Source organism: Brassica napus, unplaced genomic scaffold (assembly GCF_020379485.1).
Source record: "Brassica napus cultivar Da-Ae unplaced genomic scaffold, Da-Ae ScsIHWf_528;HRSCAF=793, whole genome shotgun sequence".
Classification (NCBI taxonomy): Eukaryota; Viridiplantae; Streptophyta; class Magnoliopsida; order Brassicales; family Brassicaceae; genus Brassica; species Brassica napus.
In genome coordinates this window covers 3,005-27,841 of record NW_026016596.1, presented here as the reverse complement: position 1 = coordinate 27,841, position 24,837 = coordinate 3,005, and the positions used below count along the sequence as shown (strand labels likewise).

The following is a 24,837-nucleotide window of genomic DNA, read 5'->3' as shown; positions in this document are numbered from 1 at the left end:
GATTCGATGTAATCAACAAAATTAAATAACGATGCATGAAATTGCTAAACGCATGTGCAATTAATTACGATTGAATATGAATAAAGAAAAGAACTAGGTGTATACATTATAGTTTTAGTGGCTAATAACCATTCGGAAGAATAAAAAATAGTATAATTTGTTATTTATGTACCAAACTAATAATACATGTGGTAAATGCTCATCAAGGCAACGAATCCACATGGAAGGATTCTCGTTCGTTCTCCCAACTATTTATACTTTGCGTTCACATAAGGAATACCACGTGTCATATATTTTACAGAGTGGACTCAAGAGATTTTAGCAGATATAACAAAAACTGATTTAATCAATTAATTCATCAAATCTTATATCAAATCCCTAACATATATGAGTATATCCAATCCCAGAATTTAAGAAGAAATCTGCAAAACAAATGAAAATGAAACTAAAAAGTATAACAGACTAATTATTAGATTCTTAGGGAGAAATCTTCTTTCTTGATGATGACTTTGTCGTGATCGGTCGACAACAGCGGTTTTTTACCGGTCAACGGACTTTGAATCTCTTCGTCGACGACTGTGTTGTGATGATGAAGGCTGAGCTCCGGTAACGCGGGAAGGTTTAGATCAATGAACACGCGGTTGCTTCGTTCTTCCGAAACCGTGCTTGTCACGCTTCCGCTCTGGCTAACCGACTTGCTTCCTCCGCCGCCGCCGATAGTTCCTTCGTAGTGACAGCGTTTGTGGCCGCCGAGAGCTTGACCCGTGGGAAACACTTTATGGCAGATGGAGCACTTGTGGATCTTCCCGGAAGGTGCGATGGCGGTGGAAGTCGGATGCGCGACGGCGATGGTTGGAGTTGTTGAATCGTCGTCGGCGGTTGTGGTTGGAGGCTTGATTCGGTGGCTGGCTTTGTGGCCGCCTAACGCCTGGTAAGAAGGAAACGCTTTCCCGCAAACGCTGCACTTGTGCGAAAGCTTTGTGGTGGATTCTTGCGGCGGTTGCGTCTTGGGTTGGTGGTGGTCGTTGGCGAGCATGATGAGACAGAGAGCGAGATACTCCTCCTCCGCAAGATCCTGAATTTGAGACTTAGGGCGAGAACGAGGCGGCGAGGAGGAAGGGCTGCGTGAACGCGGGCGTTTCGAGCGCTTGCGTTTCAGCCAAGGCTCCATGAAAACGGCGTCGTGCGTAAGATCATCTGTTGGTTCGTTTCTATCTTTCCGTGCTGTGAACGAAGAAGAATTCGTCGGACAATTCATCGCTTCGAGAGCCATAATCAGACGAGTCTTTTATGTGTTGTGTCTTCTTTCTTCGAGTTTAGATCAGAATCTTGAGAGATGTTTCAGAGTCTATCGCTTGAGTTGAGAGAGATAGAGAGAAGAGAATGGAGTGAAGTGCTAAAGAAATAATTTGGACTCTATTTTATATGGAAACCACGTGGCGAACGAGTCTTAAGTCGGTCAATATTTTTATCTCTTTATCGTGTCAGAGTACTATAACTCTCTTTCTTAAGAAGCCTAAACACTATAGTAAATATATAATGAAATTTTTATAAAAAGTAAAATATTTAAATTGTAATATCAAGAAGGATTTTATCAATTTATTTCAAAAAACATGTTAGCTCTTGAATGTGTGTGAGATAATAACATAAAAAGATGCTACCAAAAATGCAGTCGGATAAAATTTTATATTAACTATCGTATCAGATGTTAACACCTTTTTTCTTTAAACACCTTCAGATTTATGTATATTGTTTATTTTTATACAAATAAACCATTGTGATAAATTCATTTTAAATTCAGAAACTCGGAAAATCTAGATTGTAAACTAAAATTGACCAAAGAATCTAAGGGAAATGTCGATGAACTTTACTGTTAAGTATCGGTTCTTGGTCACGGCTGACCTAATAAGGACCTAATAAGGCACTCGTCATCACGATTCACGAGTTCGAGACCGGTTCAAAGTCAAAACCAAGAAAAGTAATTAAAATGCTAAACCGAAATATAAATGAGATTTTAGCTGATATAAAAATTAAATTGGATTTTAAAAAAGGACCATACCTTTCCCGTGGAGCTGACTTATGTGTTGGCTATGCGCCATGAGACGTGTGGGGCACGCCTTAAACCAAACGCGTACACGCCTAATTACGTTTTTTGGGTAATAATCTTTCCAAGATTTATTAAAATTTCTAGATTTTTCTCATTATCTAATCAGCATGAGCACAATTATTTACTAATCTTCACCGCGTGGAAGTAATCATTAATGATTTTTTCAAAATCAAATAAGTTTTAAGAAATGCTAGCTCACTAATATTCGCCTAATGAAACCCTGGAATGAATAATCAAGGAAATAATTTTTCTTTTTTTTTTGTGAAAAAGAAACGAATGTTGAACTAACTTCAGTGGAGTTGAGTGTAGGTGAGGAAAAAGTTAGAGTGTGGAGTGGCGTACCGTATGAGCAACTAGAACGGGGCGTGTTTAAAGGACACGTAAGCCGATGTCACTTTGCTGTTATACCCCAACAAGCAAAAAAAAATGGACGGGATTTATCCAAACGCGTAGGCGGAGACGTCACGTGGCGACGTTTACACGTGTCGGCTTGCTGGACAGACAAACAGGTATTGATGAAGGGACATATTAATACGTTTTCTCTGATTCTAATCTTCTTCTCTTTTGCTTGCTTGCAAAAAGTGTGCAGAGTAATGGGCCTTGTTACTAAACCCATTCAAAGCCATGCCCCAGAATATGTGAAGCTATTATCAGACATTTAATGGTCCAGCTTTGACCCTGACTTTTAGTGTCTTCTTTTTGTTTTTGTAAGAGAAATAGTCTCTTCAAAAAACTAGTAGAAATAAATTTCTTATGACATGGTTATAATCTTGGATTAATTATTTTCATATTTTAGTCCGCTAATTTACATTTTGAGTACAGTTTGTTATATTGTTATCAAAGCTTTTCTAAATAACATTCTTTCAATTGTGATAAGACTTTGAGATGGAAAAGATGATGTTATTGCTTATTGTATGAACCATAACGATACCAAGACGAGAAGGCTATAAACTCTAACGCCAAGGTCCTTCAAATCCAGAGAGAAACCTCTCTGAACTTGCCTCAAATGCAGAGATACTCCTTTGATTTGCCTAAAAATCCCAATCCGTAACCGTAGAGGTAAAGAGGTCTATTTATACTATCTCTTAACCGTCTCTTCTTTCTTCAGGTTGCCAGCTCAGCTTCATTCAAAGAGTCTTCTTGAGTCAGCTCAGCTTCTGTACTCATCAAATTGGTTTTGTTTTACAGTTTTATCTTTGATCGAATGCTTAATGGAGAATAAAATAGCATTTCTAATAAAACTATACTTTAGATCTACATGAACTTTAACTGGCTGTGTTTGTGTGAGAGAGGTTTTATAGGCAGGAACCAGATACTATATTTGTAAGAAACATTAATGAAATGGAAGTGAAACCCAAACCCAAAGCATATCAGAATCCTGCAGCGCAGTAGAAACAGTAGCATCATCAACGGAAGTTGGTTTTTGTCTTTGCTAAGTGTGTCCCAATGATTGGATCAGTTCAGCATATGTCTGAGCTTTTAGTCTTTTTTTTTCTTGCTTTATAAAGTAGAAGTAAATGCTAAATACAATGCTTTGAGGAATGAGGACATATTATTTACCTAACCGAAATTAAATGAACGGGAAAGATATATACAGTACATGAAAAATATGCTTCAAAAATTTAGCAATCAAAATAACTTTGCAAACATGCTTTAAAAATTTAGCAATCGAAATCAGACTTATAAAGTTTCTACAGAATAAAAGATTCTTAGTCAACACGAGATTTAATCGTGGGAACGACTCTGTCCTCTTCAAGGGATAGTACATCTTGTTGGTTTATTTTTTTTTTTATTTGGCAATCTTGTTGGTTTCTTCCAAGAAATCGCTAACAAAAGGCCGTAGTTTTGTCAAGAATACCATGGGATCATTACCGTCGGCATTCCACTTCCGCAGATCATCCCTTGAAATTGAAGCCGCTTCTTTGATCAAATACTTCTCTGCTTCGGTGAGGCGTGGAGTCGAGAAGCGTGTGGTCCAAGTCAAGGACTAAGTGAAGTTTTTGTCTCGTTAAAACAAGAGACTATTGTGGTGAGATGCTTCGTTACCCTTGTGGCTTAGCTGTAAACCGTCGAAAAGATAATCGAATGCTCAGCCTTGGTCTTTGTCATTCTAACTGTGCCGTCTTAGCGCGGGTAAAGATTTCATAACTGACAATTATTATTTTTGTCAACCATAACCGACTATTATAACCCTCTTTACTTTATTTTGACCCGGTTTTCTACTTTTTATTTTACATGGGCTTATTTTTTACTTTTTTTTTTGAACATTACTCTACTCTTTTTTGAACAAATGTTTTCTACTTATTAAGAACTCTGTTTAGTTCAAAATATTGGAGGAGATAATGATGGAATCAGTTAAGAGATAAGTACAAGTATTGTGAGAGATAAATATGAAGTTAGTTGAGATGTTTATCCTAACCAAGTCGGTTAAGGAAGTTGTATAAATACGTTTGTATATTCATGAATAAGATCAAGCAATTCTATAAACTTACATGGTATGAGAGCGGAGATCAACATAAAACCTACGCTCAGAATTGTTCCGTGATAAACAAGATACATCATGGGAGATGAGAATAAGCAAGTGGTTGCGAAACAGAGTGATTCGATGGTGGTGACCTCGCCGTATACTCTGTTCTCGTCAGATAATCCAGGAGCACTGATTACATCAGTTAAGCTGAAGGGTGAGAATTACAACGAATGGGCAATGAAGATGGCTAATGCGCTTAGGGCAAAGAAATAGTTTGGTTTCATTGACGGAACGTTGCCCAAACCAAGCGAGGAGAGCTCTGAGTTGGAGGCATGGTTAAGTGTCAATTCTATGATAGTCAGTTGGATACGATCATCCATAGAACCGAGGGTCAGATCTACTGTGACATTTATCACAGAAGCACACAAGCTGTGGGAAAATTTGAAGAAGAGATTTGAGGTCGGTAACAAAGTGCGAGTTCATCAGTTGATGGAACAGCTTGCATCTTGTCGACAGAACGGACAGCCAGTGATAGACTATTATGGTCGTCTGGCGATGATGTGGGAAGAACTACAAACTTACAAACCTCCTCCAGCGTGTAGCTGTACAGCAGCTGCGGCATATGAGAAGGAGAGAGAAGATGAGCGTGTGCATCAGTTCATCATGGGCTTGGACGATTCGAGGTTCAGCAATGTGGTAACAGCAATAATAGAGGCAGATGAGTTGCCTGATTTGGGTAAAGCCTACGCAAAGGTTATCAGAGAAGAGGCGAGACTAAACACTGCTAAATCCAGAGAAGTGGCTCAACAAGAAGCTATTGGGTTTGCAAGTAGAAAAGAAGGAAGAGAGTTGCAACTGGAAGAAAGTTCAAAAGAAGCTCGTGATGCTAGTAGTTTGGCGACACGATCAGAAAACACTAATGGAGGGTATGGAAGCAGATCAGTGGAGAAAAAATGTTCTAACTGTGGCAAGACAGGACACGACAAGAGCACGTGTTGGCAGATAATTGGCTTCCCTGAGTGGATGAATGAAAGACGAGGAAGAGGTTCTAGCAGAGGTGGACGCGGTAGATCCAACAGTGGTTATGGTCGTGGGGGAGCAAGTGGACGTGGTACTGCGAACACTGCTCATGCGACTAGCTCACACGGGTCTGGAACTTCAGACTTGTCACCAGATCAATGGAAAGCTATCACTCAGATAATCAATGAAGGGAGATCATACACACAGTCTGAGAAGCTTTCTGGTAAGCCTATAGGTGATGTTATAATTGACTCTGGTGCGTCACACCATATGACTGGAAACGTCTCATTCCTGGTGAATGTTAGAAACACAGGACCGTGTGTAGTTGGTTTTGCGGATGGAGGACGTTCAACGTCTACTCAAATGGGTGACATGATCCTCACGAATCGCATATCTCTGAAAGATGTGCTTCTAGTACCAAACTTGGACTGTACTCTTATCTCGGTGTCCAAACTATTGAAGCATACTAATTGTTTTGCCTTATTCACAGACACCATTTGTGTTTTGCAGGACCGTTCTTCGAAGACTCTGATTGGAGCCGGTGAAGAACGTGATGGGGTTTACTTCTTCAAGGATGTGAGAGTTGCTCGTGCCTGCAAAGCTGATGGGAGTGAGGATCAACTGTTGTGGCATAGAAGACTTGGACATCCATCTGTTTCGGTTTTTTCTACTTTGTCTGAGCTTTCTGGTGTTAAAAATAAAGCTTGTTCTAGTCACTGTGACGTGTGTTTTAGAGCAAAGCAAACAAGAGATGTTTTTTATGATAGTATTAATAAAACGAGCAAGATCTTTAAGTTAATTCATGTGGATGTTTGGGGACCGTATAGAGTTCCTGCTTCGAGTGGTGCAGCCTATTTTCTTACTGTGGTTGACGACTTCTCGAGAGCAGTATGGACACACCTATTACTGGCAAAATCTGAAGTGAAGAAAATTATACAGAGGTTTTGCGCTTACAGTGAAAAACAGTTTGGTCAAGCGGTTCAGATTGTGAGAAGTGACAATGGGATGGAGTTCATGTGTTTGAAGGATTTCTTTCAGGATAAAGGGATAATACACCAAACAAGCTGCGTAGACACGCCACAGCAAAATGGGCGTGTGGAGAGAAAGCACAGACACATCTTGAATGTTGCAAGGGCATTGTTGTTTCAGTCACACATGCCTGTGAAATTTGGGGAGAAGCTGTAACAACGGCGACACACGTGATCAACATGACGCCAACAAAGATTTTGAAAAACAGATCACCGCATGAAGTTTTGTTCGGAGTTAAGCCAGATTATGGTTCCTTGCGTGTGTTTGGCTCGCTGTGTCATGTACATAGGCGAGATAGGAACAAAGACAAGTTTGGCGCAAGGAGTAGGAGATGCGTGTTTGTAGGCTATCCATTTGGGAAGAAGGCCTGGAGGGTGTATGACATGGAAACAAATGAATTTGTGGTATCCAGAGACATAAGCTTTGTTGAGGATGTGTTTCCTTTTTCACAAGAAACAGAAAAGTGCGTGGAGATTAGAGAAGTAACGGGTAGTCCAGATGATGATTGGATCATTAATGTGGGTGTGAGTGTGCCTACAACGAGTGTGAAAGTCTCTGGAGGGGACATTAGCACTCCGGTGGTTACTGAACAGAATGTGCCTAGAGAACAGAGTGAGAGGACAGAGCAAAGTGACGGAGGAAAAGAGATAGGAATGGAAAAAGACAAAGCTGAGGAAGTATCAACTGAAGTAGTTGAACCCATGATGGGTAGGGGGTGTAGAGACAAGAAACCTTCAACGAGGCTGCGAGATTATGTCAACTACAACGCGCGTTGTCTCAAAGAAGAACCCCATCACGATCTCAACACCGCCTCTGTTCCAAAGTCAGAGTCAACGTTGACAGTCCAAGGTAACACGCCGTATCCTATTACAAACTATATATCTGATGATAAATTTTCCCCTGCACATAAAGCTTTTCTAGCTGCAATAACAAATGGAGAAGAGCCAAGAAGCTACAAAGAAGCTATGCAGCAAGAGATATGGCGTGACTCAATGCAGAGTGAGATCAAGGCGTTTGAGGTTAACAAGACATTCAGTATTGTGGATTTGCCTCCTGGGAAGAGAGCCATAGGCAACATGTGGATCTACAAATTCAAATACAATGCTGATGGGAGTATGGAGAGACCAAAATCTCGTTTAGTGGCTCTAGGTAATCGGCAAGTGAAAGGTAGAGACTTCAAGGAGACATTTGCTCCGGTAGCGAAGATGACGACTGTGAGATGTTTGTTGAGAATAATAGCAGGGAAAGGATGGATTGTACATCAAATGGATGTGCACAATGCGTTCTTGCATGGAGATCTCAAAGAAGAGGTTTATATGAAGCTTCCGCAAGGGTTTCAGGCGTCGGGACCAAACAAAGTTTGTAGGTTGCATAAGGCGATATATGGGCTGAGACAAGCTCCTCGATGCTGGTTCCAGAAACTCACAGATGCACTTAAAGGCTTTGGGTTTCACCATTCTTACGCAGACTACTCTCTGTTTATGTATTCGAAGGGAAACGTGGAGCTTAGGGTACTCATATATGTGGATGATTTACTCATTTGTGGGAATGATGTCGAATTTTTAACCAAGTTCAAAGATCATTTAGGAAAATGCTTTCATATGAAGGACCTGGGGAAACTAAAATATTTCCTTGGAATAGAAGTTGGACGTGGTGCTGAAGGATTCTTGCTCACGCAAAGAAAGTATACTCTGGACTTGGTTGCAGACACTGGATTGCTTGGTTCGAAACCGGCTGCTACACCGATGGAGATACAGCACAAGTTGGCGTTGGACTTGAGTCCGTTTTTACGAGATGCAGAGAAGTACAGGAGGTTAGTTGGTCGCTTGATTTATCTATCAATTACACGACCAGACATATCGTATGCAGTACATATCTTATCACAGTTCATGCAAAAGCCTCGTGAGATGCAGTGGAGTGCTGCTATGAGAGTCGTAAGATACTTAAAAGGAACTGCTGGTCAAGGTATACTGTTGGGATCTCAAGTGGATACGAGTTTGTCTGTATACTGCGACGCGGATTGGTCAGCATGCCCTGTTACGAGACGATCTTTGAGTGCGTATGTGGCACTTGTTGGTGAGTCACCGGTATCGTGGAAGACTAAGAAGCAGGGAGTAGTGCCACATTCGTCGGCTGAGTCTGAGTACCGGTCGATGGCGCAGGCAACAAGAGAAGTGAAGTGGCTTAGGAGACTGTTATGTGACTTAGGAGCTCCACAGCGCAAACCATCCAAGCTGTTCTGTGATAGCAAGTCAGCATTGCATATAGCAGCCAATCCGGTGTTCCATGAAAGAACTAAACATATTGAATCTGATTGTCATCAAGTGAGAGATGCGATACAAGAAGGACTGTTGGAGACGGTTCATGTAAGAACCACTGAGCAACTAGCAGATGTTTTGACAAAGGCACTTGGTCGTGCGCAGTTTGAGTACTTGTTGGTCAAGTTGGGAGTTCGAAACCTTCACCTTCCCAACTTGAGGGGGAGTATTGGAGGAGATAATGATGGAATCAGTTAAGAGATAAGTACAAGTATTGTGAGAGATAAATATGAAGTTAGTTGAGATGTTTATCCTAACCAAGTCGGTTAAGGAAGTTGTATAAATACGTTTGTATATTCATGAATAAGATCAAGCAATTCTATAAACTTACACAAAACAAATTGGGATTTCTGCTTCTACTTTCTAGTGACTGTTAAAAATAAACGTTAATATTCTATAAGTGAAGTAGTTACTCAGCAGTTATACTTTTTTTTGGGATCAAACTCAGTAGTTATACTTTCTAGCGAGTATTTCTAATGTATTTGGAATGTAATGATGTTAGGAAGACATGTGAACATATATGATCTTAGAAACATGTCTCAGCCTGAGTAAAGAAGGAGATTTTTTTTAGGGCAATTGTCAATAATAGCACCTTTTGAAGTTTATGTCTCAAAAATAGCACTAGAAGGAGAAAGTCACAAAAATGACATTCATTAAAGAGTAAAATATCCCTAATACCCTTGGTTTAAAATTAAATAAACAAAAAAAATAAATAAAAATAAATAAAATAAAAAAAAAAAATAAAAAAAAAGAAATTTTTTATAGTTTCAGATTATGTGTTTTCAGATTCGAAATTTTATAATTTTTTTTTTGAATTTTTTTTTTGAAATTTTTTTTTCGAAATTGTTTTTATTTTTTTTTTCAAATTTTCTTTTTATAATTTAAAAATACTTTTTGAAACTATTTTAAAATTTATTTTTTATTTTAGTATTTATTTTTTATAAAATTTTAAACCCTAATTCCAAAACCCAACCCCACCCTTAACTCTAAACCCTAAGGTTTGGATTAATTAACCCAAGGGGTATAAGTGTATATTTACCTCTTTAATGAAACCTATTTTTGTGACTTTGACCCTTGAGTGCTACTTTGGGAACAAAAACTTGGTTTGGTGCTATCCTAGTCTTTTTCTCTTTTTTTTATTTGGCAAAATTCTAATGGAACAGGTTAAATGACTGACATATCTTGTGAAATGTGGTTGCCTTTTATCCTATGTGAGTTCTTATCTTACAAGGACTAGTCCAACTGTCTTATTAGATTTCTTACTACTTAGGGGAACGCAAATAAAGTTTTTGAAATAATAGTCCAAGTGTCCAACTATTTAAGAGAGGATATGTTGAATGTATTAGTGTAAGATGATCAATCCTTGTCCACTGATTCGATATATTTGAACCAATTCATACACTGTTCCTTAGTCTTTACAGGTTTTGCTACAAACAAATAAATGCCTAAAACCGCAGAGTTGGGGATAGTCATCTTGTAATGCAAACTCAAGAGTATCATAACTAAACCACTGTTGTAAGAAACCGGAAGCAATCTTTGTGAGAAACTTCAATGAGATTGAAGGGAAACCCAAAGCATATAAAAATCTTGCACCGTTGTAACGAGGAAGCATAAGCATCCTCAGCACATGTTGGTTTTTGAATCTTTGCCAAGACTCTCCCAAAAACTGGTACGTTTCAGCGTGTCTGATAAGCTATTAGTCCTTTTTTTTGCTTGTATAAGTAGAAGTAAATACTGAAAACAATGCTTTGTACTTCATTTGACTTTGCGGATTAGATTGGATTAATGCGATAGAAACATAGTAAAATACCCACATTCACCTCATATGGAATATGCTTTAAAGTTTCCCATTCAAAATAACTTTGCAAAGTTCTTACATATGAACGAGATCACATAGTTTATAATGCTTAAATGAAGTTACTACAGAATAAAAGATTCTTAGTATAGTACACCACGATTGAATTCAATCTCTTGTAGCAGCAACCTCACGTCTTTTGACTCCAAGTCTTCTTTGACTCTAAAGAATCCACAGTGAACTTCCTTTAATAACCTCAAAACATTAACCAACCCACCGTTGCATTCACTTTCATCTACCCTCTCCTCAGAGTACGGCTTTGAACACTGGCCATTGCTCATCCTGAAATACTCGTAACTGCTAATCTCAACCAAGTTACTCTTGTGATCAGGCCACACATCACGCGTATCATCCACAATCACCACACCACGCTCATCCGCCAGAACCAAATCAAGCGTCTTCAAGTAAGGACTCTCCTCCCTCGTTACCACTCTCCTACCGAAATAGATTCGCCTCGGATCGATCATCTCCAAGACTGATTCAGCGTAATAGCGGTTACCCTTTGTGTAAACATACATTTTGAACATCTTGTGTGCTTCTTCCAAGAAATCGTGGACAAAAGGACGTAGCTTTACCAAGCGTTCGACGGGATCTTCGTCTGATTTCAACAGCCAGAGATCGTGTCTTGAACCCGCTTCTTGGATAAGATACTTCTCCGCTTCGGTGAGAGATGGAACGCTTGTGGTGTGGACAAGGGTATGGTCTAAATCAAGGACTAAGTGGAGTTTCTTCTCGCCCGTACAATAGAACTTAGTTGTGAGACGTTTGGCTAAGGCCAAGGCCTCGTGGCGTATCTGTAGACCGTCGGAGAAATAGTGGAATGATCTGAAGTGGCGTTTTTCGACCATTGAATTGCAGGCTGTGCAGACTCCGTGACAAGCGAAGGAGTGAAGACATGTGGTAGAAGGCAACGATTCGTTGAACACCGGTTCGATCGTCTCTCTTTTGGGGTTTGGTTCCAGAGAAAGAGTTTCGAGTATAGACATGTTTTTTTTTTCTCTGATTAGGTTGAGAATAACAGAGAGGATTGATCAGAGAATCGTGGAATCGAGCAAGGACAACAACAACAGCAACAAAAAAAAAAACCCTAGTTTTTGGTAAGAGAAGGATGGAGAGGAGAATGTGGAAGGTAGGAACTGGTAATGGGAGATTAACACGGAACAGGTGTTCTAATTTATAGAGAGAAGAGAGAGATTCTCACTAGGAAAAGAGGAAAGTGGAAACTACCTGATTGCCTTTTTACTTTATCCGCGTTTTCATTTATTCAGGAGCGCGTCCAAAAATCTTCTAATTGACTGTTATACTCTTTTTTCCTTCTAGTTTGACTAATTTAGGTAGATGATATCCGCGGATATAAATAGATTTTAGAAAATTTAGATGTTATGTTATATTCTGTATCTAAATTTAAAAGATTAAATATATTTTCAACACTCAGATTCGTCTAAAATTTTAAAAATTTAAATTTAACTAGTGGCTTTGCCCCCGCGCAAGCGCGGGTTTATGTTTTTAGTTGATGCTTTATTTATTTATATGAGAGTGACAATTTTTTTTGATTTGATGCATTCCGAATTTTGTTGTTATGCAATGAAGGAGAGAGGTAGGAGGAGGGAATCATGTGTTGTATACTTGTATTCGTTTGAGATTATTGGTAGATTCAAGTTTGATGCTAACGTAAATATATTTCTAGTTATACGCAACACTTGTGTCGCCCTTTCATGTTGCCTCAAGCTCAAATAACCTTTAATAATCTCCTTGATGCATATTTACCTGATTATGCAGTATACATACATATAAATGGTACAACTCATAAAAACGTTAGTTTCAATACTATATATTTAGATATAAAAAATATTTTAAGCTAAAGTTTGTATGTGATTACGATAACTCGATAAGGCTGTAAAGTTAAGTTGATACAATAAGGTCTTTATATGATTCTATGTGCTTAGTCCATTATAATGTTTTTGAGGTATTTTTCATTTATGCATGAATTCGATGGATTTGTTTTTTTCATGTTGCAAATAGCTACAATCGTTCCCTTTAGTATAACTGCATCTTTTTGGTGAGTTTCATCATTTAGGTTTCGAGTACCAGAAACAGAGCACTAAGAGTGTATTGTGCGGATTCAAACTTAAATATTTCTTGAGCTTTGATTATTTAGGAGACGTACGATCTAAGCTTAACACAGGAAGTGAGCTTTGTGGTTCTTCACAAAGGAGATTACAGGAAATATTAGTAGGGACATGTTTTATTAAATAGATTTGCCGTAATAGGAATACAAAGTTATGGACACATGGTCACTGGCCTTGGATATGTAGGTGTGAAGATCTGCAATCAACACCTTCTTCTTCTGAATTCCAGCCATTTTCTCAAAATCCGTGTAAAGACCATATTCACTGCAACTCCCAAGCTGCGTCCAAACCCACCCTCCACCTGAAGAATTTCACTGCTTTTGAAACCTTTAGTGGTAATGTGTAGAGCTTTGTGATGCGACCAGAATGCACTTCCCAGTTCTCAAGAACTTTCATTCATCTATTTTTCTCTGGTAAAGCCAAACACCAATAGAAGCATGGTCCCTGAGAAACTTAAACACAGCCTTAATATGGATGTTTAGGGACACTAATAGGATGAGAGAACCTCTTTTTTTTTCTTTTGGATGAGACAACCTTGACACTTATTATTTGTCAATAAGAGAGGATTTGACATTATCTGATGATACAGTAAAATCTTTCCTCTATGAAAATGCAGTGAAAAAAATTCTTTTATGACAAAAGCTTCACAGGGCAAAGCTACTTATGAACATTGAAACTTAAATCATATGTATAATAGGACAGTTTTCCTGGGTCCTGACAACAACAATTGAGAAGACATCATTTGTCAGGTTCTGAATAGATATAGTATTCGTTTAAAAAGGATGGTAGTCATAGTGACCTTATCGGTTGACTTGGAGAGGTATGTATGAAGATCTCCAATTGAAGCAAGTTCTTTCTTTCAATCTCTCCAATTGTCTCAGCCCGTGGAAAACGTCCGTAATGGCACCACCCAAGCTGTGAAGAGAAACAATTTTTTGATAAGCGAGACAGCAACATTGATTATGAATAATTTCTTATAGATGGAAAAGCTTTTCTAATATGAGTCGCAAGATGTGTACTGGTTTGCGTTAAAAAGAAATATAGCACGGGAGTGTATCCTTAAGACTCTTGCATATAGAAGCAGGAGGGTGATACCCATAAACTCTTCATTTTTCTTGATGTTTCCTGAATCCCAGAAACGAAGAGCCGGCCAACGACCACCTGAGAGAACCATCCAAGGCGGACAATCTATGGAAGAAACGAACACATAAATGCATCGAACATCTAAACCTAGATGTTTGTTTGTCCTTTATCTACCATGAAGAATCAGATGGAGTTCAAGAATCAACCAATCCAACGTGAAATAAGTTCACATGTTCAAATATAGCAAGAAATATGGTTATACTGGTAAATGTTTAGTCATGTCATGAAATGACACTGCAACCGTTCCACACAAAAGAAAAAAAAGCTCAGCACATGCAAATTCAATAGCTAATAAACATCATGAATTACTTGCTGGAAGCAAACAGAAGGAAGAAACACACAAACACAACAGTTTTCTTCAGATGAAATTAATCATCACCATCATCAGTAGAATCAAACCACGGCTGGATCAGAAAATGCTTTATTCTTCTTGTAGTTTTTGACAGCAGACTTGATGACGTCCTCAGCAAGCATACTGTAATGCAGCTTGACCGGAGGCAAGGGAAGATGCTTTGCGCTTGCCCTGGAAAATTAGAGCACACTAACCACGTCGCCGGGAGATATTCCTAGTTGAGTAAGCGCAGATGCAAGACGGAGACAACGGTGATAAGTTTGGAGCCAAGTGTGCTCGACGGAACCAAACACAACACTGGTTCGGTCTCTGTAAGGTTTGGCGGATCTTTCCAAAAACGTGATCGGAGATAAAGGAGAGAAATTGGCGGGGGATCGGAGAAGACCATCCATCGTTTTCCATGACTCCGGCTATTAATAGTCAAAACTTCCGATACCTTGACCCATTCAGAAGCAACGGAAGAAACGGCGATGGAAGTGTTACAGCCAAAGGACTATCGAGAATCAGTGATGTAACCGGACTCATCTACCTCAATCAGGAGGATCATCAAGTCCCCGCAAGCAGGAGCTCCAACTTATAGGTTTGATGCATAGGAAGGAAACAGAAAGGTCGACATTGTTATTGGGTTAAGTGAGAACAACATTTATTGGCGAAATTAAGAAGAATACATTGAACGTTAGGAAAGGTTTAAGAATTGAGAAAAGGAATCATCGTGTTTGCAGACTTAAGATTAGCGGAGACGGACATTGTAGAGTCAAAGAACCATAACAATGAAACCCTAATCTACTCAAACACAAAACGCAGATTTTGAGATTTCAGAGAAAGGGGATCGAGACGGCGTTCCATTGCTAACCGTATCAAGAGCTCTGGATTGGGCTGCCCGATGGGTTTAATGGGCTGCGACCAACACGGTTTCAAGAGAGGCTCGGGATTGGGCTGCGAGATGGGTCAAATGGGCTGCGAAAGTGACTAATTTTTTTTAATTTCAAAAGCCCAGTCCGGGATGACATGGCAGATTGATTGGTTCTGAATTTTTTTGCCCATGTGGCAGTGCTTAGGAAGCCCCAATTTAGCCCCTTTTATATAGTAGGATATTGCCATTACTTTTTGAGGTGGTAGATATTTGTAGACGAAGGGTGTATAAATACTTTTTGATTAATTTTGTATTTTTTTTAACTTATAACATTGGTTGGGCTGTTTGGCGATATATTTAATTAGTTCTTATGTTACATTATTTTCTTTATCTAAATTAAATAAAGTAAAAATAAATTTATTTTCATAATCAATATATTTAAACGAAAACACATATATGTTTGCGACAAAATCCTACCACCTAGTTTTAATATATTTTAGTAATATCTACAATCTAAAATTGTATAACTGATATTGTATCATTGATATGAATTTTTATAAGATTAAATTCTTAAAATACATTAATATTCTTTGATTTTTATTATATCAAATTTGTACTTTTTCAAAAAAAAATGATAAGATGATTCTTTTTTAATGTTGAAAGATGTAAAATGTTTGATTACTTTTCTTAAATTTTACTCTGTTTTAAAATATATTTTTTCACATTTAATTTTTTTATTACCAAATTGTATCGTATTATTGGATTTGTTTTATAATAAATTTAAGAATATAAATTTCATTCCTTATATTATTTGGTTTGATAATCAACCAATCAAATTATAGCAATTTTTTAAGGCAACTAACTGATTATCATGATTTCTTATCAACCTTTTAATTAGTTAATATAAATCAATATGTAATTATTGGGTTATTGGCAACTAACATTAATTAGTTTTATAGTTTCTTTATTTGAAAGTAGTTAAAAATTAAAAATTATCAACCAATCAAATTATAATAATTTTTCACAAACTCTCTATATGAGTTATATAAGCAAAAGTCACTAAAGTGAATTCTCAATTGATATATCATGAAAGTTTTGAGTAACGTTAAATTTTATAAAACAAATTTTGTATTTTCCTTCAATTTTATATAATCCAAAGAGAAATAATTTTTAAAAATATTATTATAAATAATTTTCAAAATCAATAGATTTTAACGAAAACAACTATATATTTTTAACTAAATCCTACCAACTATTTTAAATATATTTTAGTAATATTTATAATCTAAAATTGTATAACTGATATTGTATCATTGATATGAATTTTTATAAGAGTAAAATTTTAAAATACATTAATATTCTTTTATATGTATTATATCAAATTTGTACTTTGCTTCAAAAAAATGATAAGATGATTCGTCTTTTTAATGTTGAAAGATGTAAAATGTTTGATTACTTTTTCTTAAATTTACTCTGTTCCGAAATCATTTTGTTTATCATCAAAACTGTATTATATTATTGCATGTGCTTAATAATAAATTTCAGAATATAACTTTTATTCCTTGTATTATTTGGTTTGATAATCAACCAATTAAATTCTAACGATTTTTTAAGGCAACTAATTGATTATCATGATTTCATATCAACCTTTTAATTAGTTAATATCCTTGTTCGGAAACTCGTTAGGTGCTACGCGTGTGGCACACACGGGCTTAGCGATTTTTTGAAAAAGCGGAAAAAATCGAGGAGTACTCGGAGCGGAATTTTTTTTATATTTTTATTTGTATAATATCAAACTTTAAATAAATATAATACAACTTTTTGTATAATACATGTTTATCAAAGATATTTGATAATTTGATACTAAAATTTAAAGTAAACGCGTATATATAAAGTAAATTGCATTTAATAAAAATTGGTTTAGTCTCGTCTTGTGGTTTGTGTCTTCCGTGTAACTCCTGCATGTGACAGATTCGAATCGCGGCAGCCGCCCTGTTGGCATTTTATTTTTTTAGGTTTAATGAAAGTAAAATGACCAATTCACCCTTGTCTTCAACCTTCTTCTGCTATTTTCCAGATCTAACACGTAGCCGCCTTCAATTTTTCCACGATTTCACCATTTTAAGAAGCTATTCTTGTCGGATTCAACTTCGTATAGAAGATTTATAAGGTATAATCTTATTTCTTGCTAAAAACTTTGATATTTTCATACTTAATCAGATTTGGACAAATCGTTTTTACAAAATTAAGCGGCGATTTCTCTATTTCTCCAGCTATCGCATTCACTATACGGTTCAGCGCCTAGACATACCGATCACCTCCATTTCGCCACAGTGACCTTCTGATGTACGTTTAATCGGACGAGTAATCGGCAACTTGGCCGAGTTTTAGAACAAGGATTAATATAGATCAATATGTATATTCTGGCAACTAACATTACTGGCTTTATAATTTCTTTTCTTGAACATAATTAAAATAAATAAAAATAAAAAATTATCGACCAGTCAAATTATAACAATTTTTTTCAGACTCTCTATATGAGTGATACCTAAGTAAAAATCATTTAAATAAATTCTCAATTAATACATAGTAGGATTCTTGTGAAATTTGGGTTTTGGGCTTTCTACTCACTCTACTGCAAACACAAATTGTAACTGTTGAATGTTACCAAGTCAAAGTTACTAATGCAAAAAATAAAATAATATATATATATATAAGTCATTTATAACGTAGGACTTATATAAAGAGAAGAAGGAGTTAGAGAGATTTTGTGAGTGGGAATCTACTGGTCCAGGGATTTGGTTAAAAGAGTTTTTTACTAATTCTTATAAAATAAAAGATATGAGTTTCAAGCCCTATGAAAGATAAATTATATTGGTTACTGGAAAAAAAAATTTACAAGGAATTTTTAATATGATGCAAAAAGTATTATAATGTCTAGTTTTATAGGGCAGCTCATAGTGGTGTAGCAGGACGTGAATTTTCATAAAACTGGTAGAATTGTCATTTATAAAATTGTATATATATAATATTTTTCATTGTTCGTAATAAGCATAATTAAATTGCGTTAAAAAGGAGATAAAACTTTGTTAAAATAATCACAAACATCCACCTAGAGGAGACTAAGAATGGATAAACAAGAACTGCTATTTTGCTTCTTTTTTTTTATTTGAATACATGTAGAATTTTTTTTAGATTTTATGTACTTGTTTATACAAGTTATCCCAAACAATTTAATGCTTCTGAAAAGTGAAATTGAGGGCTAGACACAAGTTGCTGTTTTGTGTATACTTAATACTTGAATTATCTTGTATAAGTAAAAAAAATTAGACTTGTACTTGGCTTGTTAAAATCGAATATTTATTATTTCGAATACTTGCTCTAGAATGAATTATATAGAAGTTATTTGACCTGTTTTATTATTTGCTATTTGTGGTTATTTTAAGTTATTTGTAAGTAATTTTGAGTTCCAAAAACTGTTTACTAAATAATAATTTATTAATAAGAACACGAGAATTTTTTCTGTTTACTCCATTTGAAAGAAACATTTGTGTATATTATTAAAAAAAAAGAATGGGAAAAACATGAATTTTTTGGTATAAGAGTATTGTTTACTTCTTAAATCTTACAACACTTGACAAAAATCTTACAACAAAAATGTTTTTTATTGGCAAGTAATGAGTAATATCGAAACCAGTAGCTAACATAGTTTCGTACTTATTACTTGTTTTATTTGCAAATATTTAAACACAACTTGACAACAATAAGTTGTTACCAATTTTTGAATTTTATAAATATTACCAATTTATTATATAAATATTACCAATTTATCATGGAATTAATTATAAAGATAATATTACCAAGTTTTGAATTTATAAATATTTATTTATATATATATATGTGTATTTTGTAAGCCAATATTAAAAGAAAGCTAAAATAGTGAAACTAAACATAAGATTTTAAATTTATTAAGGATACTTTTATAATTAGCATTAGTTATAATAAATGGATAATTAGGAAAATACTCAGTTTATGTTATCAAATTTGAAAAATGCATTGATTCAATTTGTTTTTGAAAATTACACTTGGGGAATTTACATGTTTACCACTTTCATAATACCATTTTTCATTTTTACCACCACTAATGATACATTTTCAAAAATACCTTCTTCATTAAATGGCAAAAGACTCTTATGTCCTTGTTATTTATATATATAATAAATCATTATTTAAATAAAAAATAAAATAAAAAAATAAAAAAAAATTTAAAAAAATGTATAAAAAATAAAAAAAAATAAAAAAATAAAAAAAAATAAAAAAAAAATTATTTTTTTTTATGTTTTCTAATTATACTTTTTCAAATTTGAACTTTTTGATTAAATTTTTTTTTTTTTTGAATTTTTTTTTTTATTTTTTTTTCAAATTTCTTATTGAAAAACGAAAATTATGTTTGAAAACTATTTTTATATATTTTTTAAGTATTTATATATTTATTAGAATCATAAATTTTACATTCCAAAAACTATACCCCACCCCCTCAACTCTAAACTAAATTTAGATTAGTTAACCCTAAGGGTATAATTGTATTTTACCCTTTATTAAAAGTGAAAGTAAAAGTGGTTAGTGTAAACATGAAAAGTGGTACTATGAATGTGGTATTTGTGGCAATTTCTCATTACACTTTTCCTATACGTTTTTTTTTTTTTTTTGACAACAACAAAGAGACTCATATAGTCTCTAAAAACCAAAAAGGTAACTCCGCATCCATATGGACAACGAAAGACGGCTGTCTCCTGGCACTCCGTGCTAGGCTGTCCGCCTTTTTTATTTTGCGTCCGCGAGATATGAATGATCTGTGAGCTGTGAAAACTAGCCTTCAAAATCGTGAGATCTGCCAAGTAAGCTTCAAAAGCTGGCCATTCCTGTGGTTCCGAAACCATCTTTACCAATCGGGAACAATCCGTTGCAAATGTAACCTGAAATTGACGTAAGTTTCTCATACATTTCATAGCCCAAAGTAGTGCTTCCATCTCTGCGTGAAGGGGAGACAGAGGAGCCCTAACATTCCTTGCACCCATCAAACCGTCAAAACCTTCTAAAGTGCTATACCAACCTTGTCCGGCCATTGGATCACATTCTTTCCAGGAGGCATCCACAAAACACCATCGTCCTGGTATTGATTGTAAAGTCCCCACTTCTATGTTTGGTATCACCTTTGTATGCAGAATTTGTGCCTCCGCCCATAGAGTGGATTCGACCTCCGCCAAATTAAGAGTGTCTCTGGGGTCTATATCAATATTACTAAATACTTTATTATTTCTGCCTTTCCAGATATACCATAGAATCCATGCAAATTGGTGATCATCCATTTTCGGGATAACTCTCGAAAATAGGTGATCCATATTTGTGAGAAGCGAGCTTGTTGGAAAGATAGCCGGATTTGATGGTATTTTGGAGAGAGCCCACACCTGAATCGCTGGAGGACACTCAAAAAACACATGGTTTATTGATTCCTCGAGATATCCACATCTCGCACAACACACATCCCCTTTTATACCAATATGTAAAAGGACATTTTGATCAGATTTCATTTAAATATTATCTTATAAAATTTTAATTTTGAAATTATTGAGGTAAGATATATGGAGAAATTTCATGTTTACCACTTTCATGGTACCACTTTTTATCTTTACGACCACTAAATAGACATTTTCAAAAATACATTCTTCATTAAGTAGCAAAAGACTCTTACACCCTTGTTTTCTACATATATAATAATTCATTATTTAAATAAATTAATTTTTTTTTATGTTTTCAAATTACACTTTTTTCAAATTTGAACTTTTTAATAAATTCTTTTTTTTTTTTCAAATTTTCTTTTTGAAAATCAAAAATTATTTTGAAACTATTTTTTAATTTTTTTATATTTTTTAATGATTTATTTATATATTTATTAAAATCCTAAATTTTATATTCCAAAAACCCTACCCTATCCCTCAACTCTAAACCCTAAGTTAGATCAGTTAATCCTAGAAGTATAAATGTCTTTTACCTTTCATTAAAAGTCAGGGTAAAAATGATTAGTGTATATATAAAAAATGGTACTATGAATGTAGTATATGTGGTAATTTTCCAAGATATACTAATGATTTAATAATTTAAATATAGAAATGGAAAAATAATTTAAAAGTTCAATGTTTATCATTTGAAGAACTATTAATCTTATATAGACATATATTATTATGGAAAAAATTATTACTTTCGTAATGCATTATGTAAGATTTTACATATTAAAACTCATCATCACATTGAACTTGTCATAATAAAAAAAACTTTTTCCAGTAAGTAATAAAACTCATGAGGTCATAAATTGTTGCATTAGTCATGAGTATGTTCAAAATTTCTAACAGAGGGTAAATATTCAAAACTCATAAAGCACAATAGCACTTGATCAAAATTGGGGAAACTTCATGTTGACTACTTTTCCTCTTTACCACCATTAAAATGACTTTTTCAAAAATATATTCTTCATTAAGTGGCAAAAGATTCATATACCCTTGTTCTCTATTTTTTTTTTGTCATCATACCCTTGTTCTCTATATATATAATAAATTATTATTTAAATAAAAAAATTATGTTTTCGAATTATACTTTTTAAAATTCGAACTTTTTTATAATTTTTTTTTCTTTTTGAATTTGTTTTTGATTTTTTTTTTAGTTTTTTTTTTCCAAATTTTCTTTTTGAAAATCGAAAATTATGTTTGAAACTATTTTTTTAAAAATTATATTTTTTAAGTATTATTTATATGTTTATTAGAATCATAAATTTCATATTCCAAAAATCTTACCACATCCTCAACTCTAAACCCTAAGTCTAGATTAGTTAACCGGTATAAGTGTCTTCTACCCTTCATTAAAAGTAAGAGTAAAAATGATTAGTGTAGACATAAAAAATGGTACTATGAATGTGGTATTTGTGGATTGTGGTAATTTTCCATCAAAATTTGTTAAATTCCAAAGTATGTGAAATTTTTTGATTCACACAAAAAATTGTATCTTCAAGTTAAAGACTTCAAGTATGATTATTTTCACTTTTTTTTACTATTTTTCATTTAAATAAAAAATCAAATATTAAATTTAAATTCTTAATGTAGTTATATATTTTTTTTGTTAGGATGATTTAGTATTTTAACTTAACAAAAAGTGTAGTTTTCAAAAGAAATAAAACACAATGTATTTTTAAAAATAAAATCTATTTGCAGAGTTTTTTACAAAATATCTATAATTATATATTGAATAACAACATCCTATAATTCAATTTAAAATATGTTAAAAAAAATTTGTCAACTAAAAGTTAAAAAGAAATTAATCATTCAGTTTCTGAAAATAAAATTTTCTAGTGTATTTACGCAAATTCGAATATAATAAATTTTGTAATTAAGTTTTTAATTATTTTTATTATACAAAATTTAATAATTATCAACCAGTGATATTTAATAAATTTAAATATTTACAATATATATTTTTAACGTATACAAAGTTGTACCTTAAAATGTATAAAATATATTTTTGTATAACAAAAAAGTCTAGAAAATAAGATTTTCTACGGGAGGGAGTATATATAAGATGATCAAACTGTATTAGGTTTCTTTATCTAGATACGATCAAGATGTCAATTGTAGCCGCCTCCGCGTCGAAGAAATCACGGCCATCGTCATCGTTTTCGTCGTTGCCAGACGACGTTGCATTGAAATGCTTATTCCGCGTTCCGAGATGCTACGACCTAAACCTCTCTTTGGTCTCCAAAACCCTCAGGTCGCTCGTGCGCTCGGCAGAACTCCACCGTTTGCGATCCCAGCTCAAGTCCGTCTACGTCTCTTATTATTTCTATCAAGGCAGGTTTTCACGGTCCCCTAGCTACAGCTGGATCACTTTCCGTCCGGGTGAGAAGACCACTGACTATCAGTTGGAGCACCGATCTCTGTCGTCGGCGGATGTCTCGGGCCCTTGTCTTGGTTATGCAGTCTCCGTGGGACCAGATATCTATTTCATTGGTGGAGTCTCCGTTCCCTCCACGAAGCTTTGGATCCTTGACACTCGATCTGGTCATTTACGGACGGCTCCAAGCATGAAAGTGGGTCGGTCGGCAGAGTACAAAGTAGCTGTGGGAGTGGTTGAGGGGAAGATATATGTAATTGGAGGAAGTGATGAAGATAGCCAAGTGGAAGTGTTTGATCCAGAAACACAGACCTGGGACTTCGCTGGCGAGGAGAAGGTGAAATGTGAATCGGAGTTTAGTGTGTCTATGAAGCAAAAGGTTTATATGGTGGGCAGGGATGGGAGAGTCAGCACGTATAGTCCGAGAGAAGGTATAAAAAATGAAGCAACGGAGATGCTAAGTTATGTGAAGTTCTTGTGTGTGGTAAAGAATGTACTCTACGCTTGTTTTCAGTGGAGTGGGTTAATGTGGTTTAACACAAAGCTCAAGGTTTGGACAAGAGTGGTTGATCGTGATGGCAAGGATGGGAAGTTAGAAATGTATTCATTTGCTGCTCAAAAAATGGAGGAATTCGAGGGAAAGATAGCGTTTTTTTGGCCACTACCTAATATTGATTGCACGAAGAGTGAACTTATCTGTAAACTGATCGCATTGGATAGGGTCGGAGAAAATATTCGTGGGAGGATTGAGTGGTCTGGTATTGTGGCCACCTTGCCGCGTAACATTCGTTTGAAGGATTGTTTAGTTGTTTCCGGTTGATGGGCTCATTTTTTATTTAACGTGCTATACTATTCTTCGTGCTCACAAGTCACAAGTTGTTATGTGAAATGCACAAGGAAGGCACATATGTTGAACTTTCCGATAGCCGAGACTGAGCAAATTATCATGTCTATTCATGTTTACAAATTTTATTTTATTTGTCTACATTACTATACATACATATCTATCTTCCTTAGTTTACTTGTTTAACACCGTCTAATTCTTATAAATAACAAACACGTCTGACAACATCGGTTGGTTGGTTTTCCGGCTACTGCACACGAAACAAATGCACACAATGTAATGTCGTGCTTTTATGAATAATATTTAAACATATGTTTAAAAGAGCTGCAAAATGAGATGAGGAAAATGGGCCGAATAGCTTGCTAGCAGTCCTGAACTAATAACACGTGAGAAGATTCATATGTGAACTAAAAGACAGAGATGAAACCTATATAAGTTCATAAATAAAAAAAATAAAAGACAGAGAGAGTGTTATATAAGAAAAGAATATACATACAAAATCGCAAATAAACTAATTCATAAATTATATAATTTTAAACAATTTTTTTTCTTCGAGATAATGCAATTTTGTAATATAATAATAATGTACAACTAAGCCAAAATATTAAGTCATATCAATTGTCTATAATCCAAAAAAAAAAACTCTCGCTTTCGATTATATAAGGATAAATTATATGAATGGAAAAAAAGAGTCTTGTATAGGTTTACAAAACCTAATTCATTGGAACATATATCTCGTGTAATACGAATTTACACTACAAAAAAAACACAAAATACAAAAT

The 24,837-nt window shown here is 35.0% G+C and overlaps 3 protein-coding genes across 3 annotated transcripts; 1 reads left to right on the top strand and 2 right to left on the bottom strand.

Annotated features, from left to right (window-relative positions):
• Positions 1-326: 326 nt before the first annotated feature.
• On the bottom strand, positions 327-1,420 carry LOC106407399 (zinc finger protein AZF2-like). The gene has a single exon (XM_013848255.3). The coding sequence runs from the start codon at positions 1,271-1,273 to the stop codon at positions 470-472; it is 804 nt and encodes a 267-aa protein (XP_013703709.2). The 5' UTR covers positions 1,274-1,420; the 3' UTR covers positions 327-469.
• Positions 1,421-10,740: 9,320 nt separating this feature from the next.
• Positions 10,741-12,020, bottom strand: LOC106407494 (RNA polymerase II C-terminal domain phosphatase-like 5). The gene has a single exon (XM_013848364.3). It carries the CDS (start codon positions 11,780-11,782, stop codon positions 10,880-10,882), a length of 903 nt encoding a protein of 300 aa, XP_013703818.2. The 5' UTR covers positions 11,783-12,020; the 3' UTR covers positions 10,741-10,879.
• A 10,922-nt stretch (positions 12,021-22,942) lies between these two features.
• LOC125604360 (F-box/kelch-repeat protein At2g22050-like) lies at positions 22,943-24,031 on the top strand. Its single transcript, XM_048774771.1, has one exon. It carries the CDS (start codon positions 22,943-22,945, stop codon positions 24,029-24,031), a length of 1,089 nt encoding a protein of 362 aa, XP_048630728.1.
• The last annotated feature ends 806 nt before the right edge of the window (positions 24,032-24,837 follow it).